This window comes from Jaculus jaculus, chromosome 16 (genome assembly GCF_020740685.1).
Source record: "Jaculus jaculus isolate mJacJac1 chromosome 16, mJacJac1.mat.Y.cur, whole genome shotgun sequence".
Taxonomy (NCBI): Eukaryota; Metazoa; Chordata; class Mammalia; order Rodentia; family Dipodidae; genus Jaculus; species Jaculus jaculus.
The window spans coordinates 50,149,301-50,174,579 of record NC_059117.1 but is presented as its reverse complement, the minus strand read 5'-3'; the positions used below and the strand labels follow the sequence as shown (position 1 = coordinate 50,174,579).

The 25,279-nt window shown below is 40.3% G+C and overlaps 1 protein-coding gene across 14 annotated transcripts in view; it reads left to right on the top strand.

Moving 5' to 3' along the window:
* Erc2 (ELKS/RAB6-interacting/CAST family member 2) overlaps window positions 1–25,279 on the top strand; it is a 1,023,973-nt gene that overhangs the window by 286,446 nt on the left and 712,248 nt on the right. For all 14 annotated transcript variants that reach the window (XM_045136003.1, XM_045136012.1, XM_045136010.1 and 11 more), the window contains one exon: window positions 4,609–4,776. In XM_045136003.1, the coding sequence (XP_044991938.1) occupies window positions 4,609–4,776 (168 nt within the window). The remainder of the gene's footprint in view (window positions 1–4,608; window positions 4,777–25,279) is intronic.

Sequence of the window (25,279 nt, the reverse complement as noted above, 5' to 3'; positions counted from 1 at the left end):
GAATGCCTATTCTTTTAAAGCACATGCATTTCATTTGTTTTTAAAGTTTATTTTAGATAATGACTGACATTATGCTATCATCAAGCAAGGTATACCAAGTGTCAAATGGTTTTTATCAAATAGACCACATGCTATTTTCATATAGCAAGTAAGAAATGAAATGACTTTTCAAAGTAGAAAACACCCATGCATTTGAAAATTGAGAAATATACTTGTAAATTATTCACATCTCAGTTTGGAAATAATAATAGAGATCAGAAAACAGAACTGTGACAATGCCAGTATTGTAGGTTGAATTACTGGTATCAAGTTCAAATGATATTGACAAGGAAAGTCATAGTCTTATGTAACATATGAAAAAGAAGCTGAGAATTAGTGAGATAAGTTTCCAACCTAAAAATAATAGCAGCCAGGTGTGGTTGAGCACTCCTTTAATCTCAGCACTCTTGAGGGAGAGGTGTAAGTTTGAGGCCAGCCTGAGAGTACATAGTGAATTCCAGATCAGCCTGGGTTAGTGTGAGACCCTACCTCAAAAAACAAAACAATAGTAATGATAATATGAATTCTAATTCTAATGAATTAGAAAATGAATATGAAAGTGTATAATTAGCCCTCCCCAAAATGGTACTTTGACAAGATTATTTAACTTAACATGCCTCTACTGAGGTTGTTTGAGCAAGAGTTAACAATTTTTGAAAAAGAAAACATGATCTTAGATGCCTTGTTGGAAAAGATACCTAACTTTTATTAATACTTTCTGCAGGTGAAGATGAAATTTTAATTGGAATTAAAAATTCTTAGTGGAAGGCTGGAGGGATGGCTTAATGGTTAAGGCATTTAAAGCCAAAGGACTCTGGTTCGATTCTCTAGGACCCACATAGATGGACAAGGTGGCACATGTGTCTAGAGTTTGTTTGCAGTGGCTGAAGGCCCTGGCACACCCATTCTCCCTGTATCTCTCTCTCTCTAAGTCTCTCAAATAAATAAAACCTAAAAAAAAAAATAAAAAATTGTTAGTGGAGAAACAAACAAACAACAAAATACTAGGTTTAGGTGTTTTTGCTGGTGATTTCTAATTAAAACTCCCAGAGGTAATAACCCAATTTTGCATGAACTATTTCAGAGCCCCCTTAAGGAAGGAGCAGTAACAACTCAAAAGGGGCCCAACTGAAATTAAGGACAACTGGCGAAATAAGCAAGGGTGATGTTTTCCTGTGAACCGGATACCAGCACAAAGGGGAAGGAGATCAACGCAGAGAAAAATCAACTCCTACCAAATCAGAGAGCCAGAGCCTCAGAGGCCCCCAACACCTCAGCACTGAAGCAGACCAAAAATGAACCCAACATGGCTCAGGGAAATCTTGCGGAAGAGGGGGTGGAAAGAATGTCAGAGTCACATGTTGGGTCATGATTTGCAGAGACATTTATCATACCAATAACTGGGGGCTAACGCCACAATGCATGACCCATTTTCATTAACAAGGAGGGTCTAATGGGAGGGGGTAGATCACAGATGAGCCTAAATAATGGTACCAAACTGCCTGTATTTACTGAAAAGAAAACTAATAAATTAAATTAAAAAAAAAAAAACCAATGAACATACAAGAGAGGAGATCCACAGGCCAGTTTACCCATAAACACTGATGAAAATGTTTATAAAATATTTGCAAGCTAGCTCCCTATTCATGTTGAAAAATGTAATATATAATAACTAAGTGAGAGTTTTTATAGTAACAATAGGGCACAATAATGCCGAAATTCCAGTAATGTTATTCATTACTATAATTTATCAGAGGTGAAATGTAATAAATCAGAGATACAGACAAAGTGATATTATTAAGAATTCATAAATGATTTTAAAGAGACTTTTGGAGCAATTTGAAAAATTATAATTAAAAAGATTATCTGGTTGGGTGTGGTGGTACACGCCTTTAATTCCAGCAGTTGGGAGGCAGAGGTAGAAGGAGTGCTGTGAGTTCAAGGCCACCCTGAGACTACATAGTGAATATCAAGTCAGTCTGGGCTAGATAAAGACCCTACCTCGACAAAACAAAACAAACAAAAAGATTATCTGGGGCTGGAGAGGTGACTTGGTTAGCAGTTAAGACACTTGCCTACAAAACCTAATTACCTGGGTTTGACTCCCCAGTATCCACATAAAGCCAGATGTACAAAGTGGCACATGTATCTGGAGTTCATTTGCAGCAGCTGGAGGCTCTGGCCCACCCATATTCTCACTCTCTTTCCTTGCAGATACTGTTCATAAAACTTTTCTACATGAAAAAACAAACAACTAAAACTAATAGTAAATTGGTAGTGGCGGGGGGGAAGGAATTATTATGGTTTAGTCTGTAAATATGGAAACTGTCAATAAAAAGGAAATTAAAAAGAGAGGCTATGTCCCCTAGCCTTTTCTCTGCCTGTGCAGCCTCTCCATGTTACTGGTGTAGACTTCTACCCATGAAGGTTGTTACTGGTGGTTGGACTTGACCAAGGTGGCTTGCTTCCAGTGCTGGGAAAAGTAGCTACTCATTGTCCCCTTGGCCAGGGCAGGAATAGGTACACCAATGTCTGGCTGCACTCAGTGGGCAAAGCTACACTCCAGTGCTGTTTCAAGAGAGGAAAATAGATGCCACCTGTGGCTGAGAGGAGTGACATTGATGAATAAGTGGGAAGGAACCAGGACAAGCTGTCTCCGAAGACCATCTACCACAACTCATATCAGATTAGCAAAATATGAAAAATGGTGGCATAAGACCCTGGTGAGCTATGGGGGTTGGCATTCTTACAAGCTGCTGTGGTCATGCAAATTAATATAACTGCTTTGGAAAACATTTTGGTCTTATCCAGTGAAATTAGATTTAGATGTGCATGCTCTGTGGTCCAGCAATTTAACTCCTAGATAGGTATTCAAGAAAATAATTGTTATACATACCAGTTGATTGAGATGAATATTCAGAATAGCACTGTTATAATGGCAAAAAAAAAAAAAAAATCTAGAAAAGGGTTAGAGAGATGGCTCGGCAGTTAAGCCACTTGCCTGTAAAGCCTGAAGACCCAAGTTTGATCCCTCAGTATCCATGTAAAGTTAGATGCACTGTGACCCATGCATCTGGAGTTCGTTTGCAGCAGCTGGAGGCCCTGATGCACCCATTCTGTCTCTTTCGCTGTCTCTCGCCTCTTTATCTCTCTCTACAAATAAATAAATAAAAATAAAAACTTTAAAAATTAAAAAAAATTAAAGCCAGAATTCTAGGATGACCCCAATTCAATAGGAGAGCAATTAAGTAAGTTGTGGAGAGCTTTCAGTGGGATATTCTCCTTCAGAGAAAACAGATTCCATGTATGTGGATGTGCATGGGTAGGATTCACTCTTTTGTGAATATAACTTAAAGCATACATAACACAAAGTTTCCAAATATACAAAACTAAATATTATATTATAGATGTGGAGATACATGATAAAACTAATAATCAACCCCAAAATTCAGGCTAGTACTTATTTCCAAAAGAAGGGAAAAGGAAATAGAATTGAAAGTAAATAATTCTAATTGTTATTTTGATTTTGGTGAATTGAATGATGGGTGTTCTTGAGTTACTGTTCTTTTTAAAAAATATTTTTATCTGCCAGCAAAGAGAGAAAAAAAGAATGAATGTGAAAATGGGCACTTCAGGGTCTCTTGCCACTACAAAGAAACTGCAGACACATGTGCCACCATGGCATCTGGCTTTTTGCGGGTACTAAGAAACTGAACCCAGACCAGCAGGTTTTGCAAGCAAGAGCCTTTAACTGATGATCCATCTCCCCAGCCCAGCATTACTTTTATTTTTACTATATGTATAGTTTGTCTTCTCTGTACTTAATATAAAAATAAACAAGTCAGGCATGGTGGCACACGCCTTTAATCCCAGCACTCAGGAGGCAGAGATAGGATGATTGCCATGAGTTCAAGGCCACCCTGAGACTACATAGTGAATTCCAGGTCATCCTGAGCTAGAGTGAGACCTTACTTTGAAAAACCAAAATAACAAATAAATAAAATAATAATAAATAAACAAGACCTGTAATTCTTTAAAGAAAATATTGAGGTGATACTTTGACATGGTTCTCCCCATTATTCATGTCAACTGTGGTGACAATGGTCTTGAAGGGTTTGTGGCCAAGTAGGCTTGCCAGAAAGCTTTCATTCACTTTGAACGTAAGGTCTCAGTGCCATAGAAGGCAGACTGCTGACATTATTACTCTTGTGGGGCCTCTCCCAGGCCAAGTTCATCTCTTTTTTCAAAATTTCTTTTTATTTATTTGAGAGAGAGAATAGGCATGCCAGGGCCTCTAGTCACTTGCAAATGAATTCCAGATGCGTGTGCCATGTGCATCTGGCTTACATGGGTACTGGGGATCGATCCTGGATCCTTAGTCTTCGCAGGCAAGCTTCTTAACCTCTAAGCCACCTGTCCAGCCCCAGGGTCATCTCTTTAAGCAAACTGATAGCCTGGCCTGTGGGATTAATACTCACTGGCTCTTGGAATTAAGAGATCTCAGCGTTGTCATGCTATCAAGTCTAGGAACCATGCATTCTCATTGCTTACCATTTTACTGTCTTCCAGATTGATCAGCTGAAGCAGGAACTTTCCAAAAAGGAGTCCGAACTTCTTGCCTTACAAACAAAGCTTGAAACCCTGAGCAACCAGAACTCAGACTGCAAGCAGCACATTGAGGTGCTGAAAGAGTCACTTACTGCCAAAGAACAGAGGGCCGCCATCCTGCAGACAGAGGTAAGGAGCTGAGCCCTTAGACCCCTTCTACCCTGTCAGACCCCTACTGAAACCCTTGGGGCCATATACCTTTTGGAATCTGAGGATTATGCAAAGGTGAGATCTGTTCTGTGCATCATGGCTATGTAACATGCCCAGTAAGGGTGCAGCCATACCCCATGAACAAAAATGTGACCCTCTTGCAGGACAAAAATTCTCTCGCTAAAGTAGGGCAAATCCAGATGGAAGACTGTGTAAGTGGCCAACTATTGGTTTGTGTCTTGCTTTGCACTGGGTTATTTTCTACAGGTTTGCAAAGGATTCAGTTGGGAATAATTATATTTTATCAAAAGCCAGAAAATGGTCAGGATGGCTGCTCACCTTTCTTTGTCTCTTCTGCATGGACCTTTGCCTCCTGCCACATGCACACCATCCAAAAGGCTTCTTACAAAATAATGGTCTCAGTTCTCAAGATTCCTTTTCTCATTGAAGAAAGTTAGAATTGCAGGTTTCTGAAAGGAAATGTTGATTCATTATTTCTTATTACTACTCATAGGAACAAAAAAGCACTTGTGAACTATCCTATTCTCTTCTAGTTGGATTCCATCTCTGGGCATTCTAATAAAATGCAAAATGTAAACTAGTTGTGTAAATAAAAGAGCAGTCAAAAGCAATGGGATTATTTAGCAAACAAGGTGGGAACTCCTACTGATTGATATGTTTGGGCCTTGTCTGGCATTTTTCTGGGAGAAGGCAATCTAGCTGAATATATGTTCTCAGTGCTCTGAGATGTCTTTGTGAGTATAGACTTAAGGTTTACAGGGAAGTTTGGGATTGCCTTTTGAGTGACTGGAGCTGCTGAAGCAGTCTGTGCCCTTAGTCAAGGTTTAAGACAGTGTCCAGAGAAAGAAGGAAGCTGGCTTGGTGCTAGGTAGGTCTAAGGGCCTGACTCACTATTGGCACTTGTACCTGAGGCAGCTGCTGCATTGCTTCAAAGCAAATGATCATTTGGGCCCCATTGATGGAGCAGTTGCACATTTAAAAACATAATTCTCAGTCTGGAAATATGGCTTAGCAATTAAGGCACTTGCCTACGAAGGCTGAGGACCCAGGTTCAGTTCCCCAGTAGCCACATAGAGGCAGATGCACAAGGTGGCACATGCGTCTGGAGTTAGTTTACAGTAATAGGAGACCCTGGAGAGCCCATTCTTTCTCTCTTTTTCTACATATATCTATATCTATATCTATACATATATATGTATATATCTATATCTATAATCTTCCACTTCCTGTCTTTCAAATAAATAAATAAATAAATATTTAAAAATGAAAAAGAAGCCGGGCATGGTGGCATGGTGGTGCACACCTTTAATTCCAGCACTTGGGAGGCAGAGGTAGGAGGATCACTGTGAGTTCAAGGTCACCCTGAGACTTACATAGCGAATTCCAGGTCAGCCTGAACTAGAGTGAGACCCTACCTCGAAAAACCAAAAAATAAGTAAATAGAAAAGATAAAATAAAAATAAATTGAAAAAATTAAAAAAAAAAGGAAAAAACAAAACCGTAATTCTCAGTTGTATATCGTCCCACTGTGAGTGTAAAGTCCTGGGCATCCTCTTCCTTTAGCAAGAATTTATGCCATAAATTGGAAGGTGGCTCATGTCTCATTTGAAGCAGTCACAGTACAGTGTGGCTAAGACTGTGCTGTTGAATCTGGACCACTTGCCACATGAAGCTGTTCACTTTTAAGTTGGTGTAGTGGAATTTAAAACATAGGTTCTTGGTCACAATCATGATATTTTATTTAGTTAATAGTAACATGTGGCTATTGCCTGCTATATTGCACATTTATGTTATCTACCAATTGTGTAAAGCATGAATTGACAAACTGTTATACAGAGGCCAAATCTGGCCCTCTGCTTGTTGTAAATAAAGTATTAATGGAAACCACAACAGTGATGCATCTACATTTCTGATTTGTTGTGTAGGGGTTGAAGCTGGCCCTCTGCTTGTTCTTGTAAATAAAGCATTGTTGAAACCCACAACAACCATTCATATACATTTTTAGTGGTTGTCAAGGACAGAGATAAACAGTTATGCAGTGACAAAGTCTGGTCCCTCTGCTTGTTCCTATAAATAAAGTATTACTAGGACCCACTACAACCCTTCACCTACATTTCTGGTGGTTCTCTAGAACAGGGATTGACAAACTGTTCTTCAGGGGTCAGGTTTCACCTTCTGCTTGATTTGTAAAAATTTTCTTTTATGGGGGGTAGGCTCTCATTTTAGCCCAAGCTGACCTGGAATTCATAGTCTCAGGGTGGCCTTGAACTCATAGTGATCCTCCGACCTCTGCATCCCGAGCGCTGGGATTAAAGGAGTGTACCACCATGCCTGGCAGAGAGAGAGAAAGAGAGAGATGGCAGGGGTAGGGGGGCTGTGCCCTATAGAGCCTCTTCCCACTGCAAATGAACTCCAGATGCATGCACCACTTTGTGCATCTGGCTTTACATGGGTACTAGAAAATCGAACTTGGGTCCTTAAGCTTTGTAGGCAAGTGCCTTACCCACAGAGCCATCTCTCCATTCTTAAAATTTTTATTTATTTATTTAGAGAGAGAGAGAGAATATGAATAGGCACACCAGGGCCTCCAGCCACTGCAAAAGAAATCCATATGCATGTACCACTTTGTGCATCTGGCTTTATGTGGGTACTGGGAAACTGAATCCTGGGCCAGTAGACTTTGCAAGCAAGGACCTTTAACCCCTGAGCCATCTCCTCAGCCCATGATCTTGTAATAAAGCCTTAGTCGAAGCCACAACAGCTATTCATCTACATTTCTTTTCCTTCCTTCCTTCCTTCCTTCCTTCCTTCCTTCCTTCCTTCCTTCCTTCCTTCCTTCCTTCCTTTCTTTCTTTCCTCTCTCTCTCTCTCTCTCTCTCTCTCTCTCTTTTTGTTTTTGAGGTAATGTTTCACTCTAGCCCAGGCTGACCTGGAATTGACTATACAGCCTCAGGGTGGCCTTGAACTCATGGCTATCTTCCTACCTCTGCCTCCCGAATGCTGTGATTAAAGGCGTGTACCACCACGCCCGGCTCCTGTACATTTCTGATTTGCTATAGTCACACAGTTGCGCATTTGAGACTGTCTGTGTGGCCTGTAGAGCTGGAGATGCTTACTGTCTGGCTTTTCATGCAAACATCTTGACAGGGTGATGTTGTGAAGAGTGCCGAGGGAGCACTGGAGTGCCCAGCCTCTACTCCCACTTGCTTTCTCAGCCTAGGTGGGGACGGGTAGTTTATTCACCTCTGTCCAAGAACACAAGTTTTGCTGCCCAAGGCATCTAATTACAGCCCTGTTTTCGTATAAAGTTGGTGTAATTATGCTGCCGTGGGTGGGAGGAAACATGATGAGTAAGGTGGTCAGCTTGTCCAGACAGGTTCTTCAGAAGGTAGGCATGAGAAAACCCAGCCCGAATGGCCTGTCCAGTCACAGCCTCACATTGATGACTGCTGTAATGTCTACCCACCCTTACTTTTTACTTTTCTCGAATGAATATAGCTCAAGTTAGGCCTATGCATATTTCACGAAAAAGGCAGTGGTGACATTATGTGAATAGCTTCTGTCCCATGTTCGATAATTAAATGACCCAATGGATGGTGCTTTGAAGTGGAAAAAAAAATTCTTCTCCAAGTACAGAGAAAGTAGGATGGTATTTCTAAGTCTTCTGCTTTGAAGTTGGGAGTATGTGATTAATGATTTTATCTGCTGGAAACATCTGAGGAATTTTTTGCCTTTTTTGTTTATTAGGATCTCTTTGTGTATAGACACACAAGAGTGATCTAATGATGTCTCTTGGAGGAGACAATCTAGGATGAAATCAGCTCTGATTGTGGGATCATTGGCAGAGGGTTTATGACCACAGGGTGGAATACATTAAGGTGATCTTCAGTACTGGAGTAGCGGAGGGACACGGACGTCTCCCTACCGAGTATATGATCGCTGAAGTGGAGAGTCATCAGTGGATGAGACTGTCATGCTTCATTCTGTACCACATTGAAAGATGCTAGTTTAGGGCTGGAGAGATGGCTTAGTTGGTTGGTTAAGGCACTTGCCTGCAAAGCCAAAGAACTCCAAGTTCGATTCGCCAGGTCCCACATAAACCAGATGCACAAGGTGGTACATGCTTCTGGAGTTCATTTTCAGTGGCTAAAGGCCCTGGCACACCCATTCTCTCTATCTGCATCTCTCTCTCTAATAAATAAATAAGAATAAAATAATTGTTTTTTATGAAAAGAAAGATGCTAGTTTAAATGGATCTGAGGGAGGTGGTGCCCATCCTCAGAAGTGGTGACACATGGCAGACAGTTCCTTGTAGTCTGACTCCCAACTCATTCCGAAAGGCTCCAACCAGACAGAACACAGCTTTGGCTAGATTGGGAAGACTCTTGCTTGTTTCTCTGGAACATCTGTGCCATTACCTAAATGCCGCTTCTCTTCTGCAGTACCATTCAAATGACAGAGTCTTCTGGAACATGCTACAGAAGACTGCTGTGGGGGCTTCACAGCTCCTCTGTAGGGAAGGCTCTGCTACCAGAGTATTTGCATTTGGGCTGTGGTGGAGGGTGTGGGCTGGGCGGCCGGTGAGCTGTCTGGGTTGGTGGTTGTGTGGCTTGGCTCCTTGGTTGGTTTGTTTTAACTTGTACAAATGCTTTACACTTTTTGACATGTGTGCAATAAATCAGTGGAATAATAATCACACACATACAGAGATATACCACATAGTTGCTAACATAGCATTTTACTTTTAAAATAGCTTCATAGCACCCCACAGTTCCAAGTTTCTTATTTTTCTACTTCCCTTGATGTCTGCTACATACTAGCATACCCCATCTAGCATGAATTCCTTAGTTATCTTGATTTTCTTTTCAATTTTAATGAGCAGTTGCCAATATGTACAGAAAATAGAAAGGGTAAAGCCTTGAATTTATTCTGCTATTGGAAATAAAATGTTAAAACAAAGACCATAGCACCGGGGAGTGGGAGGTATGTGGGGATGCCTCGGCCTCTCTGTTTAACAACTGTGTGATGTGGTCTAGACTTGAGCACCCATGAGCTTCTGCATCAGTCTGTGAAGTGACACTGTGTCGGTGTGACACATGAGGGATAAAAGTGCTTTGTTGCCGGGCATGGTGTTGCACACCTTTGATCCCAGCACTTGCGCGGCAGAGGTAGGAGGATTGCTGTGAGTTTGATGTCAGCCTGGAACTGTAGAATAAGTTTTAGGTCAGCCTGGGCTAAAATAGAACCTAACTTGAAAAAAAAAGAAAGCAATGAAAAGAAAAAATGTTCTTTGCAAGTGCACAATGCACATGTGTGGAAAGGTCATAATACGAAATGCCAAAAACTGATATATGATAGCGTATCTACTATGATATATGATAGAATATTCTAGCTGCAATTCCTGATTCTTCCACTTCAGTTGTTATCATTGTTTCTAGTGCTTTTCAGGGATGGTTGGATAAGTTGAATGCAAATACTTCTCATCTACTTTAGCTTTGTAGGTTTCTCTAGAACCTTTATTATGTGCGTTGATACACGCTATGTGTTCATAGTTCAGTTGAGTCACCCTTTTGGGTTGTTTTGTTTTTCGAGGTAGGGTCTTGCTCTAACCCAGGCTGACCTGCAATTCACTATGTAGTCTCAGAGTGGCCTTAAGCTTATGGTGATCCTCCTACCTCTGCCTCCCAAGTGCTGGGATTAAAGGTGTGTGCCATCATGCCCAGCTGATTTTTATTTTTTTATTGAGAACTTTAATATTTGAAAAAAACAGTAATTTGATTTTGTTCCTGTCCCTTTATCTTTTTTGGCCCCCTCTCCTCCTGCTCTATCCCCTGAGGATCCTCCTCTTTCAAGGTATTCCCTCCTTCATTCTGTTGTCATTCTTTTTGCCCTTTTTTGGCCTCTGTGTCACAGTATTGATGGGCCCAGAACTGTGGTGGACTTGAAGGGGTTTTGGTCACCATCACGGGGTCATGAATGCACAGTTGGCTCATGTTGGAAGGACGTTGCCCTTCTGTATGCATGTATGCCCTGTAGCCATTATGACATTTCTGCCCTCTCTTCTGCATTGCACCTGGGCCTTGGAGGGTGTGGTGGAGCTCTCTACAGCCTCTTATTTTCTACTTCAATGAGTCTGGGTCTCCTCAGTGTCTTGCAGCATCTCCATAGAGACATTTCTCTGGATAGCAGAAAGTGCTGCACTCATGTTCTTCCCCTCCCTCCTCTGCAGTGCTCCTGGAGCCCTGGAGGGTGTGGTAGAGGTGGCTCAGGCGCTAAGCCCTGGACTTTCTCTTCTTCCCATTCTGTTGAGTATTGAGTCTACTAGATATTTGCTACCATTTGTAAAAGGGATTTAAAAAAAATTAGTTATTTATTATTTATTTGAGAGAGTGAGAGTGAGAGATAGAGAGAGGGAGAGAATGGGCATGCCAGGGCATCTAGCCACTGCAAACAAATTCTAGATGCATGTGCCGCCTTGTATGTCTAGCTGACATGGGTTCTGGGGAAATGAACCTGGGTCCTTTGGCTTTGCTGGCAACTGTCTTAACAACTGAGCTGTCTCTCAAGCACCTAAAGGAGCTTCTTGGTTAATTTTGTTAAAACCAAGTTGAGATCAGGATTAATTAAAGGGATTAAACATTCTCACTTAGAAGAAGGATGTTTGATGGGTATACTATCTGTTTAGCCAAAGGACAATGGAAGCTTCCCTCTGGGGTCTATGGCCTTCTAAGCCATGGGTTTGTTTTATTTTATTTGAGAGATGAGAGAAAGAGAGAGAGAGAGGGAGGCAGAGAGAGAGAACAAATGGGCGTGCCAGGGCTACCAGCCACTATAAACAAACTTCATATGCATGCACCACCTTGTGCATCTGGCTTATGTGGGTAATGGGGAATCCATCCTGGGTCCTTAGGCCTCACAGGGAAATGTTTAACCACTAAGCCATCTCTCCACCCCCCAAGCCATAGATTTTTGACGTGATTCTCAGTACCAGGCTTGAATTTCATCCCAGTAGGAGGCCCTTTCATCCTATCAGAGAGCCGTTGTTCACCCCCATAACTAACGTGCACTCATAGCTATTTGTGGCCTGGCTGGTTGATTGTGTCGCACACAGTATCCACAGCTTGTTCAGACTGGTGATCGCTTTCATTCCCCACGAGCTCGCAGAGAGACTTCCATTGCTGTGGCAGATATTCTGCAGGGAGATGGCTTCCATCTCAATTCCTACTTGATTTCTCAGTGTCCTGTGATTCCAGTTTGTGGCGTCTTCAGCAACAGGGACTTGCCATCTTGTTCTGGTGGGTAATTAAGTGTTGGGTTGACTTGGGGGACTCCCCGAGTAGCAGCTAACTGTGAGGAAAGGAGGTACCCACCTCTGACCATGGGGTTCATCTACAACTCATGGCTTCAAAGTAAAGCTTTCTCTACCTCAGCAGGATACTTCTTTTCAAGCCGTCTCTAGGTCTCTCTTTTTAAAAAAGCTGTCTTTTAATTAGCTAATGAAGTGGATTTCTGTGGCACTTATTCATACTGTCTGTGGTTTTCTGTATACCTCTCCGCCCCTCCTTCCCTTTTCCTTTCATTCCTAACACCTTTCCAGCCCTGTATTCTGTTGAACCACTTGCCTACTTATTGTTTCCTCCCTGCTTCTCCTCTCTGCAAACCTCATTTAGCTTCCAGACCACTAGTACTGATGGTAACAACAACTTACAAAAACATCTCAGTATTACAAGCTAGGATCTCCCTAGGAGAGGGAACATGGGACACTTTTTTTTTCTGTGAATTCCATAATTTCGGATTTCCTTATCATTGAATACAACTCCATTGTGTATTTGTAACACTTGTTCATTATCCATTCATAATTGGATGGGCATCTGGGCTGAGTTGATTTTCTAGCTGATGTGAATAGAGCAGTAACAAACAGGTCTGAGCAAGTGTCTAGTAAAGTGTAGAGTCTAGGGTGTGTATTTGTTCAGGAGTGGAATATCTGTCATATGGTAGATCTATTTTTAGGTACTGAGTTTACTTGGGGCCAGGTTTGCCTCCTGGTACTGCTGGCTCCCTGAAGGCCTACTCACTCTTTATATCTATCTGTCTGTCTGTCTGTCTGTCTGTCTGTCTGTCTGTCTGTCTATCTATCTATCTATCTATCTATCTATCTATCTATCTATCTATCTATCTATCTGCCTACCTACCTACCTACCTACCTACCTACCTACCTACCTACCTACCTACTATCATGTCTGTCTATTGTCTATTTAAGGGAGAGAAACAGACAGAGAGTGAGTAAGGGCACACTCAGGCCTCTTGCCATTGCAAGTGAACTCCAGACACATGTGTCACTTTGTGCACCTGGCTTTACTTGGGTACTGGGGACTTAAACCCTGGTTTTCAGGCTTTGCTCATCAACTTTTAAAAAGAAGCATATTTATTTTTTTTTTTGTTTCAGAGAGAAATAAAGGAAAATAGGTAGACAAAAAGAGAGTATGGGCACTCCAGAACCTCCTGTCACTGCAAAAAAACTCCAGATATTTGTGTCATTTTGTGTATCTGGCTTTAGTGTAGGTACTGGGGAATCAAACCAGGGCTGTCAGACTTTGCAAACAAGCTCTTTCAACTGCTGAGCTTTTTCTCCAGTCCTACTGTTTTTCTTTTTTGTTTTTGTTTTTGTTTTTTGAGGTAAGGTCTCACTCTAGCCTATGCTGACCTGAAATTCACTATGGAGTCTCAGGGTGGCCTTGAACTCATGGCGATCCTCCTACCTCTGCCTCCCGAGTGCTGGCTGGGATAAAAAGCATATGTCGCCATGCCCAGCCCAACTATTTTTATTTATTTTTTTGGCATGGAGAAATAAAAATACTACTAAACTGACTCCATTTTCTAACTCCACATTAAGACTTTAGTTTCTGTTGTTTGACAAGTACACTTTGCCCCAACCAAGTATGACCTCTGAAATACCAGTAATAACAATTCCTTGTATGCTTTTTGGAAGATGTCTTATAGGACAGTGATGTTCATGATTTGACTAATTCATGTTCCAGACAAGCTTGGAGATGTTCCATATGTCTCAAAACTTGTTAATAAATAAAGAATGTAGTGGTGTTGTGTTCCCAAAGGCAAAGGGTGACATGTGTGGTCTGGGTAGTATAGCTCCATTACAAAAAGTTGTAACTTTTCTTTTTAAAATGTCATCACCAGTACTGGAGAGATGGCTTAGTGGTTAAGGCACTTGTTTGCAAAGCCTAAGGACCCAGGTTCTATTCCCCAGTACCCATGTAAGCCAGATGCACAAGGTGGCATATGTATCTAGAGTTTGTTTGTAGTGGCTGGAGGCTCTGGCTCTGCACATTCTCTCTCTCTCTCCCTCCCTCTCTTCCTCTCTCAAACAAATAAATAAAAGTATTTTTTAAAATGTAATCAACATAGATGAGCATCCAATATAATCTGTAGATAATTCTTCCAGAAAAACTCTCCTTGGCACGTGCACACTCTTTTTAAAATTTTTTGTTGTTTTATTTTTTATTTTTAAATTATTTATTTATTTATTTGAGAGCGACAGACTGAGAGAGAAAGAGGCAGACAGAGAGAGAGAATGGACACACCAGGGCTTCCAGCCACTGCAAATGAACTCCAGACGCATGCGCCCAGTTGTGCATCTGGCTAACGTGGGTCCTACGGAATCCAGCCATGAATCAGGGTCCTTAGGCTTCACAGGCAAGCACTTAACTGCTAAGCCTTCTCTCCAGACCATTTTTTGCTTATTTTTATTTATTTATTTGAAAGTGACAGGCAGAGAAAGAGATAGAGAGAGAAAGAATGGGCACTCCAGGGCCTCCAGCCACTGCAAATGAATTCCAGACGCATGCTCCCCTTGTACATCTGGCTAACGTGGGTCCTGGGGAATTGAGCCTTGAACCAGGGTCCTTATGCTTCACAGGCAAGTGCTCAACTACTAAGCCATCTCTCCAGCCCAGCACATATATACTCTTGTTCACATGCACATATGAGTGGCTTACAGATGCTCAAAGCATTTCCAAGAAGTTCACATTCATGATCTCTGCTCTGTGAACTTCCTGCATTTCTCATGGAGTGCATGGTTTTTTAAATTTATTTTTATTTATTTATGAGAGAAAGTGGGGGGGGGCGTTACAGAGGGAAAGAGAAAGAATTGGCATGCCAGGACCTCCAGCTGCTGCAAATAAACTCCAGATGCATGTACCACCTTGTGCATCTGTCTTACACGGGTTCTAGGGAATTGAACCTAGGTTCTTTGGCTTTGGAGGCAAGTGCCTTAATCACTAAACCATTTCTCCAGCTCCAGGAGTACATGTTTTCAATGCCTTCTATGTGTCATGTATGGTTATCCCCAAGAAGCTCAGACTTTTGGAGGCACATAGGTATGTGATGGAGAAGTGATTTTTTTTTCTCAATTTTTATTAACATTTTCCATGAATATAAAACATACCCCATGGTAATGCCCTCCCTCCCCCCACTTTCTCCTTTGAAACTCCATTCTCCATCACATCCCCTCCCCATCTCAATCAGTCTCTCTCTTATTTAGATGTCATGATCTTTTCCTCCTCTTATGATGGTCTTGTGTAGGTAGTGTCAGGCACTATGAGGTCATGGATATCCAGGCCAGTTTATGTCTGGAGGGAGCACGTTGTAAGGAGTCCTACCCTTCCTTTGGCTCTTACATTCTTTCCACCACCTCTTCCGCATTAGACCCTGAGCCTTGGCAGATGTGAAAGAGATGTTACTTGGTACTCTAGTTACTTCTTTCTAGCACCATGATACCTTCTGAGCATCCCAAGGTCACTGCCATCTGAAAAGAGAAGATTCTTTACCCAAAGCGAGAGTAGCACCAATATAAGGGTATGAATATTAAGAAAAGTGCTTACTGGGCAGTTTGATAAGCATGGTATATACACTTCTCCAGATATTACACCCCTAAGGCTCATGACTACCCCTGTTTTAAGTTTTCAGTATTAGGGATGTACTCCCTCCCATGGAGCGGGCCTGCAGTCGAATTGGAGGGCAGTTGGTTTCCACCATGAGAGATGTACCACTATTGCTCCCATTGGCTCATTTGGCCTGGCTGGCCAATTATAGGGCTTGCAGTGTCCACTATTGAGTATCTTCATTGGTGGTATCTCTTTCTCCCATTGAACTGCATGTAGAATGGCTTCTTCCAGCTTTCTGTCATCTGGTCCACATGGAGAAAGCCATCAGCACAGTTCCAGCAAGATTTCTCAGTGGCCTTGCAGCCCAAGTATGTGGAGTCTTCAGCAATAGGGTCTTACCATCTATTCCTGGTGGGAAACCAAGGGCCTCAGCAATGGCCTATAATGTTTTGGAGGCATCAAGGACCTCCCTGACCAACAACTCACTGGAAGGTATCCCACCAATGGCACTGAAAATTTTCTAACAACGATCTATGGCTCCTGAATATTCCATTGCCCAAAACCGGAGGATTCCATATGATTTATTTATATCCTCTTAGATTTTGATTAGCCCTCCCTCCACCTTTCCTTTACTCAGTCTCTTCCCCTGACCTCATTTTGGGCCTTTTCACCCCTATTAATCTATTCTTCTACTTACATATATACAATATCAACCTATTAAGTACCCACCTCCCTTCCTTTCTTTTCCCTTTGTATCTCTTTTTTTTTTGCTTACTGGCCTCTGCTACTGATTTTTTTTTTTTTCTTGGAGAAGTGATTTGTAATGCTATAAACTCAGAGATTTCATTATCACTGGTTCCTAGTAATTCCTCACAGACTTTCCCCTAGATTCCATGGTCCCTCACATCATTATAGGAAAGAAAGTTGATACAAATGCCAAAAAATAAATATTTGGCTCCTTTGAAAACTAATGTTTGCAAATTATCCAGAATCCCTACTTTTGCCTCCTATAATTGAAAGCTAATATTATTAAGGTTATTACTCTGAAGAAGCAGATACTCTTGGAGACCACCCTGAAGCTACTTTATTTTTTCTCCTTGCGAATGGGATTGTGTCTATGGAGTTGCTTTATTTTAGGAGTTACTGTGTATTTTTGCAAAGGCTTCCATTCTATGAACTTAACTCAAGCCTTCCCTCAACTGTCTATATCAGTATAGTGGCATCTGAAGATATTTCATTTTCATTTATCTAAGAGAGGGAGGGAGGGAGGGAGGGAGGGAGGGAGGGAGGGAGGGAGGATGAATATAGGTACGCCAGAACCTCTTGCCACAACAAAGCAACTCCATATGCATAGGCTACTTTGTATGTCTGGCTATATTGAACCTTGGCCATCAAGCTTTCACAAGCAAGTATCTTTAACCACTAAGCAATATCTACAGTCATGAATATATTTTATTGAACACCTGTGATATGCATGACTCTGGACAAGGAGGAATACACATGATTTCAGGAGTGGATAGTTTTCAGCTTTTAAATTTTATGATCTTTATGTATTTTTAAACATATAAAATTGACAACTTCTATACTTACAGACATCAAACCATGCTATTTCCTCCCCCTTCCCTGTTTTCCCCATCATAACCCTGCTCTCCATCATATCTCCTCCCTCTCTCCAATAGGCTGTCTTTTAATTTGCTGTCATCATCCTTTTCTCCTATTATGGGGGTCTTGTGTAGGTATTGTTAGGCACTGTGAGATCATAGATATTGAAGGCAATTTCTGTTCAGACAATTGTATGTATGGCTTTTACATTCTTTCCGCCACTTCTTCCACAATGGATCCTAAGCCTTGGAAGGTGTGAGATACTTCAGTGCTGGACACTCCTTCATCCCTTCTTCTCAGAACTATGTTGTCTTTTGGGTCATCCCAGTGATTATCACCATCTGAGGAGAGAAGCTTCTCTATCAAGAAGAGAAAGTAGCATTAAAATAGAAATATGGGGCTGGAGATACGGCAGTTAAGTGCTTGCCTGTGAAGCCTAAAGACCCCGGTTTGAGGCTTGATTCCCCAGGACCCATGTTAGCCAAATGCACAAAGGGGCGCACGTGTGTGGAGTTCGTTTGCATTGGCTGGAAGCCCTGGTGCACCCATTCTCTCTCTCTGTCTGCCTCCTTCTCTCTGTTTGTCACTCTCAAATAAATAAATAAAAATAAACAAAAAATTTAAAAAATATGAATATGAACATTAAATGTAGTGCTTGCAGGGCAATTGAGTGAGAAGTGCACTTATCCAGACAAGAGCAGGCTTTATACTCCTAGGGCTCATTACCTTCCCTACCATAGGCTTTTGATTAGGTGTTCAGTACCAGGATTGTATTCCCTTCCATAGAACAGGCCTTCAGTCCAATTAAAGAGAAGTTGAATTTTCCCCAGAGCAGACATGCCACTATTGCACTCATTCAGTCATTTGGCCTGTCTGGCCAAATTTGAGGCTTCCATTGTCCACTGTTTTCACTGCTGATGACTTCTGACTCCCATAACAGTGTAGAAGCATTCTCCTTTTATTGCATCCTTGCCAACATTTATTGCCATTTGTTTTCTTGATTGTAGCCATTCTGACAGGAGACAGATGGAATCTCAAGGTAGTTTTAATTTGCATTTTTCTGAAGGCTAAGGATGTAGAACACTTTTTAAAATGTTTATATGCCAGCTGTATTTCTTTTGATGAGAACTCTCTATTTAGTTCTATAGCCCATTTTTTTTAATTGGGTTGTTTGATTTCTTGTTCTGTTTTTTGAGTTCTTAGTATATTCTGAATATTAATTATTTGTCAGTTGTATAGCTAGAAAAAGATTTTCTCCTATTCTGTATATTGTATCTTTGCTCTATTCATAGTGACCTTTGTTGTACAAAAGCTTTGTAATTTCATGAGATCAGTGGTTTTATTATATGATCCACTTGGATTTGATTCTTGTGCATGGAGAAAAACAAGGATCTATTTTTATCCTTCTACATATAGATATCCAGTTTTCCCAGCACCACTTGTTGAAGAGGCTGTCTTTTCTCCAGTGACTATTTTTGTCAAAAATCAGGTGGCTGTAGGTGCCTGGATTAACATCTGGGTCCTCAATTCTGTTCCATTGATCTACTTGTCTGTCTTTGTGCCAATACCATGCTGTTTTAGTTACTATGGCTTTGTAATATATCTTAAAATCAGGTACGATGATACCACCAGCCTTATTTTTGTTGCTCAAAATTGTTTTGGTTATTTGAGGATTTTTGTGCTTCCAAACGAATTGTAGGATTATTTTTTCTATTTCTGTGAAGAATGCCATTGGAATTTTAATGGGGATTGCATTAAATGTTTAGATTGTTTTTGGTAAGATTGATATTTTCACAATATTGGTTCTTCCAATCCAAGAACATGAGATGTCTTTCCATTTCCTTGTCTCTTCTGCAATTTCTCACTTGAGTGTTTTAAAGTTCTCATTATAGAGATCCTTTACTTCCTTGGTTAAGTTTATTCCAAGGAACTTCTTTTTTTTTTTTTTTTTTTTTTGAGGCAACTGTGAATGGGAGAGATTACCTGATTTTATCCTCTGCATGTTTGTTGTTATTATATAGGAAAGCTACTGACTTCTGTGTATTTATTTTGAATCCTGCTATGTTGCTAAAAGTGTTTATCAGCTCTGACAGTTTGCTAGTAGAGTTTTTTGGGTCTTTAAGTATAGAATCCTATCATCTGCAAATAGTGGTAATTTGATCTCTTCTTTTCCAATTTGTACTCCTTTTATGAGTGTCTCTTACATTATTGCTATAGCTAAGACTTCTAGTACTATATTAAATAAAAGTGGGACAGTGGACACCCTTGTTTTGTTCCTGAATTTAGTGGAAAATTTTTAAGTTTTTCTCCATTTAGTTTTATGTTGGCTGTAGGTTTGTCATAAATAGCTTTTATTATGTTGAGATATGTTCCTTCTGTTCCCAGGTTCTGTAATACTTTTACCATGAAAGGAAGTTGGATTTTGTTGAATGCCTTTTCTGCATCTATTGAGATAATCATGTGAATTTTGTCCTTCAGACCATTTATATGATGTTTTACATTTATCGATTTGCATATATTGAACCATCCCTGCATCCTTGGGATAAAGCCAACTTGGAGAGGGTGAATAATCTTTTCGGCATATTATTGTATTCTGTTTGCCAATATTTTGTTCAGAATTTTTGCATCTATGTTCATGAGAGAGATTGGTCTGTGATTTTCTTTTTTTTGTTTTGTCTTTGTCTGGTTTTGGTATCAGGGTGATGTTGGCTAAGTCCTTCCTTTTCTATTTTATAGAAAAGTTTGACAAGCAGTGGAGTTAGTTCTTCCATGAAGGTCTGATAAAATTCATCAGTGAATCCATCTGGGCCTGGACTTTTTTAGTTGGGAAACTTTTTTTTTCCTTTTTTAAATTTTATTTTATTTATTTATTTTTTATTTTTTAATTTTTTAAAAAATTTTTATTAACATTTTCCATGATTATAAAATATATCCCATGGTAATTCCCTCCCTTGGGAAACTTTTTAATAACTGCTTTTATCTCCATATTTGCTATAGGTCCATTTAAATGGATTATCTCATCTTCATTTAATTCTGGTAGGTCATATGAATCAAGGAAATCACCCGTTTCCTTCAGAATTTCAAACTTAGAGGCATATATATTCTTAAAGTATTTCCTTATAATTTTTGGAATTTCTTTGGTATCTGTTGTAATGGTGTCTTTTCATCTCTAGTTTTATTACTTTTGTCTCTTCTCTCTTTCTTCTGGTCAGATTTGCTAAGGGTTTATCAATCTTGTTTATCCTTTCAAAGAACCATTGTTTTATTGATTCTTTGTATTTTTTTTTTTTTGGTTTCTATCTCATTAATTTCTGCCCTAATCTTTATTATTTCTTCTTGTCTACTGATATTTAGTTTGCCTTGTTCTTCTTTTTCCAAGGCCTTAAAGTGAAGCACTAAATTGCTTATTTGTGAACTCTCTAATTTCTTAATATAGGCACTTAGAGCTATAAATTTCCCTCTTAGGACTGCCTTTATTGTGTCCCAAAGGTTTTGGTATGTGGTGTTATCATTATTATTTGATTCTATGAATTTATTGATTTCCTTTTTGATTTCTCCAATGACCCATTGATCATCCAATAATGCATTGTTTAGTCTCCATGAATTTGTGTATGCTCTATAGATTTTCTTGTTGCTGATTTTCAGTTTAATCCCACTGTAGTCAGATAGAGTACAAGGGATTATTTAAATTTTCCTGTGTCTGTGGAGATTTGCTTTGTGTCCTAATATGTGGTCTATTTTAGAGAATGTTTCATGTGCTGCTCAGCAAAATGCATATTCTGTAGCATTTGGATGGAATGTTCTGTAGGTATCTGTTAGGTCCATTTGTTCCATGACATCATTTAATTCAGATGTCTCTCTGTTTATTTAAATCAGGATGACTTGTCAATTGATGATAGTTGGGGTATTGAAGTCACCTATTACAATTAAGTTTGATGTTATCTGTGACCTTAAGTCTAATAGTGTTTGTTTGATGGAACTGGAAGACCCCGTGTTAGGTACATATATGTTTAGGATTGTAATGTCCTCCTATTGAAGTGTCCCTTTCTTTCATTTATTTATTTATTTATTTTAGAGAGGGTCTCACTTTAGCTCAGGCTGTTTAGGAATTCTCTATATAATCTCAGGGTGGCCTCAAACTCTCAGAGATCCTCTTACCTTTCCCTCCCAAGTTCTGGGATTAAAGGCATGCACCACCATGCCCAGCTTGGAGTGTTCCTTTAATCAGTATAAAGTGACCTTCTTTATTTTTCCTTACTACTGTTGGTTTGAAGTCTACCCTGCTTGTTTTCTAGGCCTATTTGCTTGAAATACCATTTTCCATCCTTTCAACCTAAGACAGTGTCTATCTTTTATTGAAAGATGAGTTTCCTGGAGGCAACAAATGGCAGGATTCTGCCTTTTAATCCAGTATGCAAGCCTGTGTCTTTTGGTTGGTGCATTGAGGCCATTGATAGTAAGAGTTCTTTTTGAAAGGGATGCATTTATTTTCACCATTCTTCTTATTTTGTATTGCTTCCTGTTTTCCCTTTACTCATTTGTTTTAACTGTTATTTGAGTGTGTTTTATTTGTTCCTCTTTCCTCCCGTGTGTGTTTTGCTTTCTCTTCAGCATTAAGAATTCCTTTAAGTATTTTCTGTAGAGCTGGTTTAGTTGTCATAAATTCCTTTTTTTTGTTGTTTTTTTTTGTTTTTTTGTTATGGAATGCCCTTATTTATCCATCAATTTGGATAGATAGCTTTGCAGGATAAAGTAATCTTGGTTGACAGTTGTTACATTTCAGAACTTGTAAAATACATCATTCCAAACCCTTCTGGCCTTTAAAGTTTGGGTTGAGTAATCTGCAGTTATCCTGATGGGCTTGCCTTTGTAGGTGACTTGCTTTGTCTCTCTTCTTTCAATATATTTTCTTTGGTTTGCATGTTTAGTAGTTTCATTATAACATGGAGAGGAGAAGTTCTTTCCAGGTTTTGTCTGTTTGGTGTTCTAGAAGCTTCTTGTATCTGCATTGGCATTTCTTTTCCAATTTGTAGAAAATTATCTTCTGTGATTTTTTTGAAAACACCTACTAAGCCTTTGGACTAAAATTCTTATCTTTCTATCATACCCTGAATTCTTAAGTCTTATCTTTTCAAAGTGTCCCAGATATCTTGAAATTCCCATCTGTACCTTCCTATTAGCTTATCTTTTTCTTTGTTGGACTGTATTAGGTCTGACACCTGGTCTTCTAGTTTAGATATTCTGTTCTCTCCTTCATCCATTCTACTGGTGAGACTTTCCACAGATTTTTTAAAAATTTTATTTCATTGACTGTATTCTTCAGAGCTAGGATTTCAGCCTGTTTTTTTCTTCAGTATTTCTATTTCTTACTCATGTTTTATAATGACCTTATTTCATTAAGCTGATTTCATGTGTTCTCTTTCAGGAGTTTGTTTTCTTCTTTAACTCCTTTGTTTTCTTCTTTGTTTCCTTTCATTTCTTATTTGATTTCTTTGAATATAGATACCATCATTTTTTTTTTGAAATTTTTGTCAGGGATTTCATCTGAAGCAGTCTTATTGGTAATCATTTCTTATGGATTTATAATTTTTGGTGGGACTGTATTGTCTTGATTCTTTGAGTTTCTTGTATTATAATGTAGTGAGTTTTGCATCCTGAATTGATTTGATGCTTGGGTTTTCTACTTATCTGCAGTGTTCTTAGATGTGGCAATCCTCTTTTATATACTTCCAGGATATGAGTTTAAGGTGCCATGTGTAGCTCTTGTACCCCAATCCAGCTGCAGAAGTAATCCTAGGTGTTGAGTTTGATTGCTAATTAAGTATTCTAGTGGACTGGGTGGAACTATTTACTGGCAAATTCTAAACTTCAAGTGAGCAATATACACATTCAATAAAAACCAGCACAAAGTATGCAATTGTGGGGGTTAAAACAAACAGATAATCTAATAAAGCCAAAATCCCTAAGGGTGTATATAGTTCTATACTCAATCTTGTCAGCTGGGAGGTAGAGATTTCTGTTTTGAATTGGGTTTGAGAACAGCCTGAATCTGGATCAGACCCTGCCCCCAATAATGACAAAAGCAAAAGACAAAGGCCCTGTAAATAGGAAAGCATCAAGGACAACAATATTCAACTACAAAATACAGATTATTTGAAAATGGTAAAGCCAACCCAGAATGTATAACCCATAACCTTCCCTGACAAGGAAAAAGAGACTAACTGTCAATGCAGGCCTATGTACCTTTTTTGTTTGTTTCTTGTCAGTTGGCCTTGTTACCTTTTGGGGTGGCTTCCAACCTCACCTATGCTGAGTGCCCACCTCGATCCCTCCATGTTGTGCTGTGGAGCTGGAGCTCTGGTCAGCTGCGCTGGCTGTGCTGCCACTGGGGGCTGAATGTCGGAGGCTTGCGGTTCTGATGGGGGGGGATGGGGGAGTTCAGACTGCTGGAGTTGCTCACGCAGGTCCATCATTCCTTTCAGTAGCTCCTTAGTTGATCTTCAGATTTTTTAACTTCCCAAGGAGGCTGATAAAGTTGTAAACATCCCCTTGATTGGTTCTGCTGCTGCCTCTACTTGGTGCCCCTGGGGGCCAGTGCCACATGGGTGCGTGCATCATGAGGATTGGGCCACTCGTGCCTCCATGGGATTCTGGCCTTTTTCCTCCTTTCTAGTGGATCTTGGTCTCTCTGGCTTCTCTGCTGTGTCTAAGAATAACCTATACTCTTTCACTTATCAGAAGAAGAGTTTTTTTTTTTTTTTTTTTTTTTTTTTTTTTTTAAGGAACTCCAGATGCATGTTCCACATTGTGCATCTGGCTTTATGTGGGTACTGGGGAATTGAACCTGGCCTCTCTAGGCTTTGTAGGCAAGTGTCTTAACACCTGAGCCATCTCTCCAGCCCAGAAGAGTGTATTTTGCTGGGTAAGTTGCTGGTAGAAGTGGAGGCATTCTCCTCTGAGTCTGCGGAGGCATCTCTGCTGCTGAGTCACTGATGATGACTCAGTGTAATAACATGACTGGGAGCAAACTCGGGTTGTCATTTTGTAAAATGAATCCTAAGAACCATGCTTTGACAATGAAAACGTTGAGAGAGACTGTCTTTTTCTGCTCCACTTTATGGAATAAAGGTCGCCGTGACAGGGAGTGAGGAATACTGTGGCCTCCAGGATCCTAACTGGTTGCATTTGCTGGCAGAAGGGGGGCAGACTTGCAGACAATTCCAGAGTCTTAAAGGAAGTACCATTCTTCAAGACCCACAGGTTTGGAGCAAAAGGGTCCTGTTTTCAATGAAAGAAATATAAGCTGGATTTTCCAGAGAGGAAGCCTGCCCTGCTGAACAGTGACATCTCGGTCCCTTCTCCCCTCAGCTGTGGTTGCCTGGCCATGACTTTCATCATTTCAGCTTAACTTCAGGAAACAGTAGTGACATGTCCTTTTTTAACAACAACAAAAATTATTTGACAGGGAGAGAGAGAGAGAGACAGACAGAGAGAGAGAGAGAGAGAGAGAGAGAGACAGAGACAGAGACAAAGACACAGAGAGAATAACTGCACCAGGGCCTCTGGCCACTGCAAAAGAACCCCAGGTGCATGTGTCACCTTGTGCATCTGGCTTACGTGGGTCCTGGGGAATTGAGCCTGGGTCCTTAGGCTTTGTAGGCAAGTGTCATAACTATAACGCCATCTCTCAAGCCCATGTCCTTTAAAAAAAAATCTTTAAAAATATTTTATTTATTTATTTGAGAGAAAGAAACAGGGAGAGAGAGAATCAACGAGAGAGAGAGAGTGAATGGATAGTCCGGGGCCTCTAGCCACTGCCAACACGCTCCATATGCACGTGCCACCATGTGCATCTGGTTTTACCTGGGTAATGGGTAATCAAACCTCAGTTGTTAGGTTTTGTTGGCCTGAACTGCTTTGTGAGGTGACTTTTTGGTTCCGTCACAGTCAGTGCATCT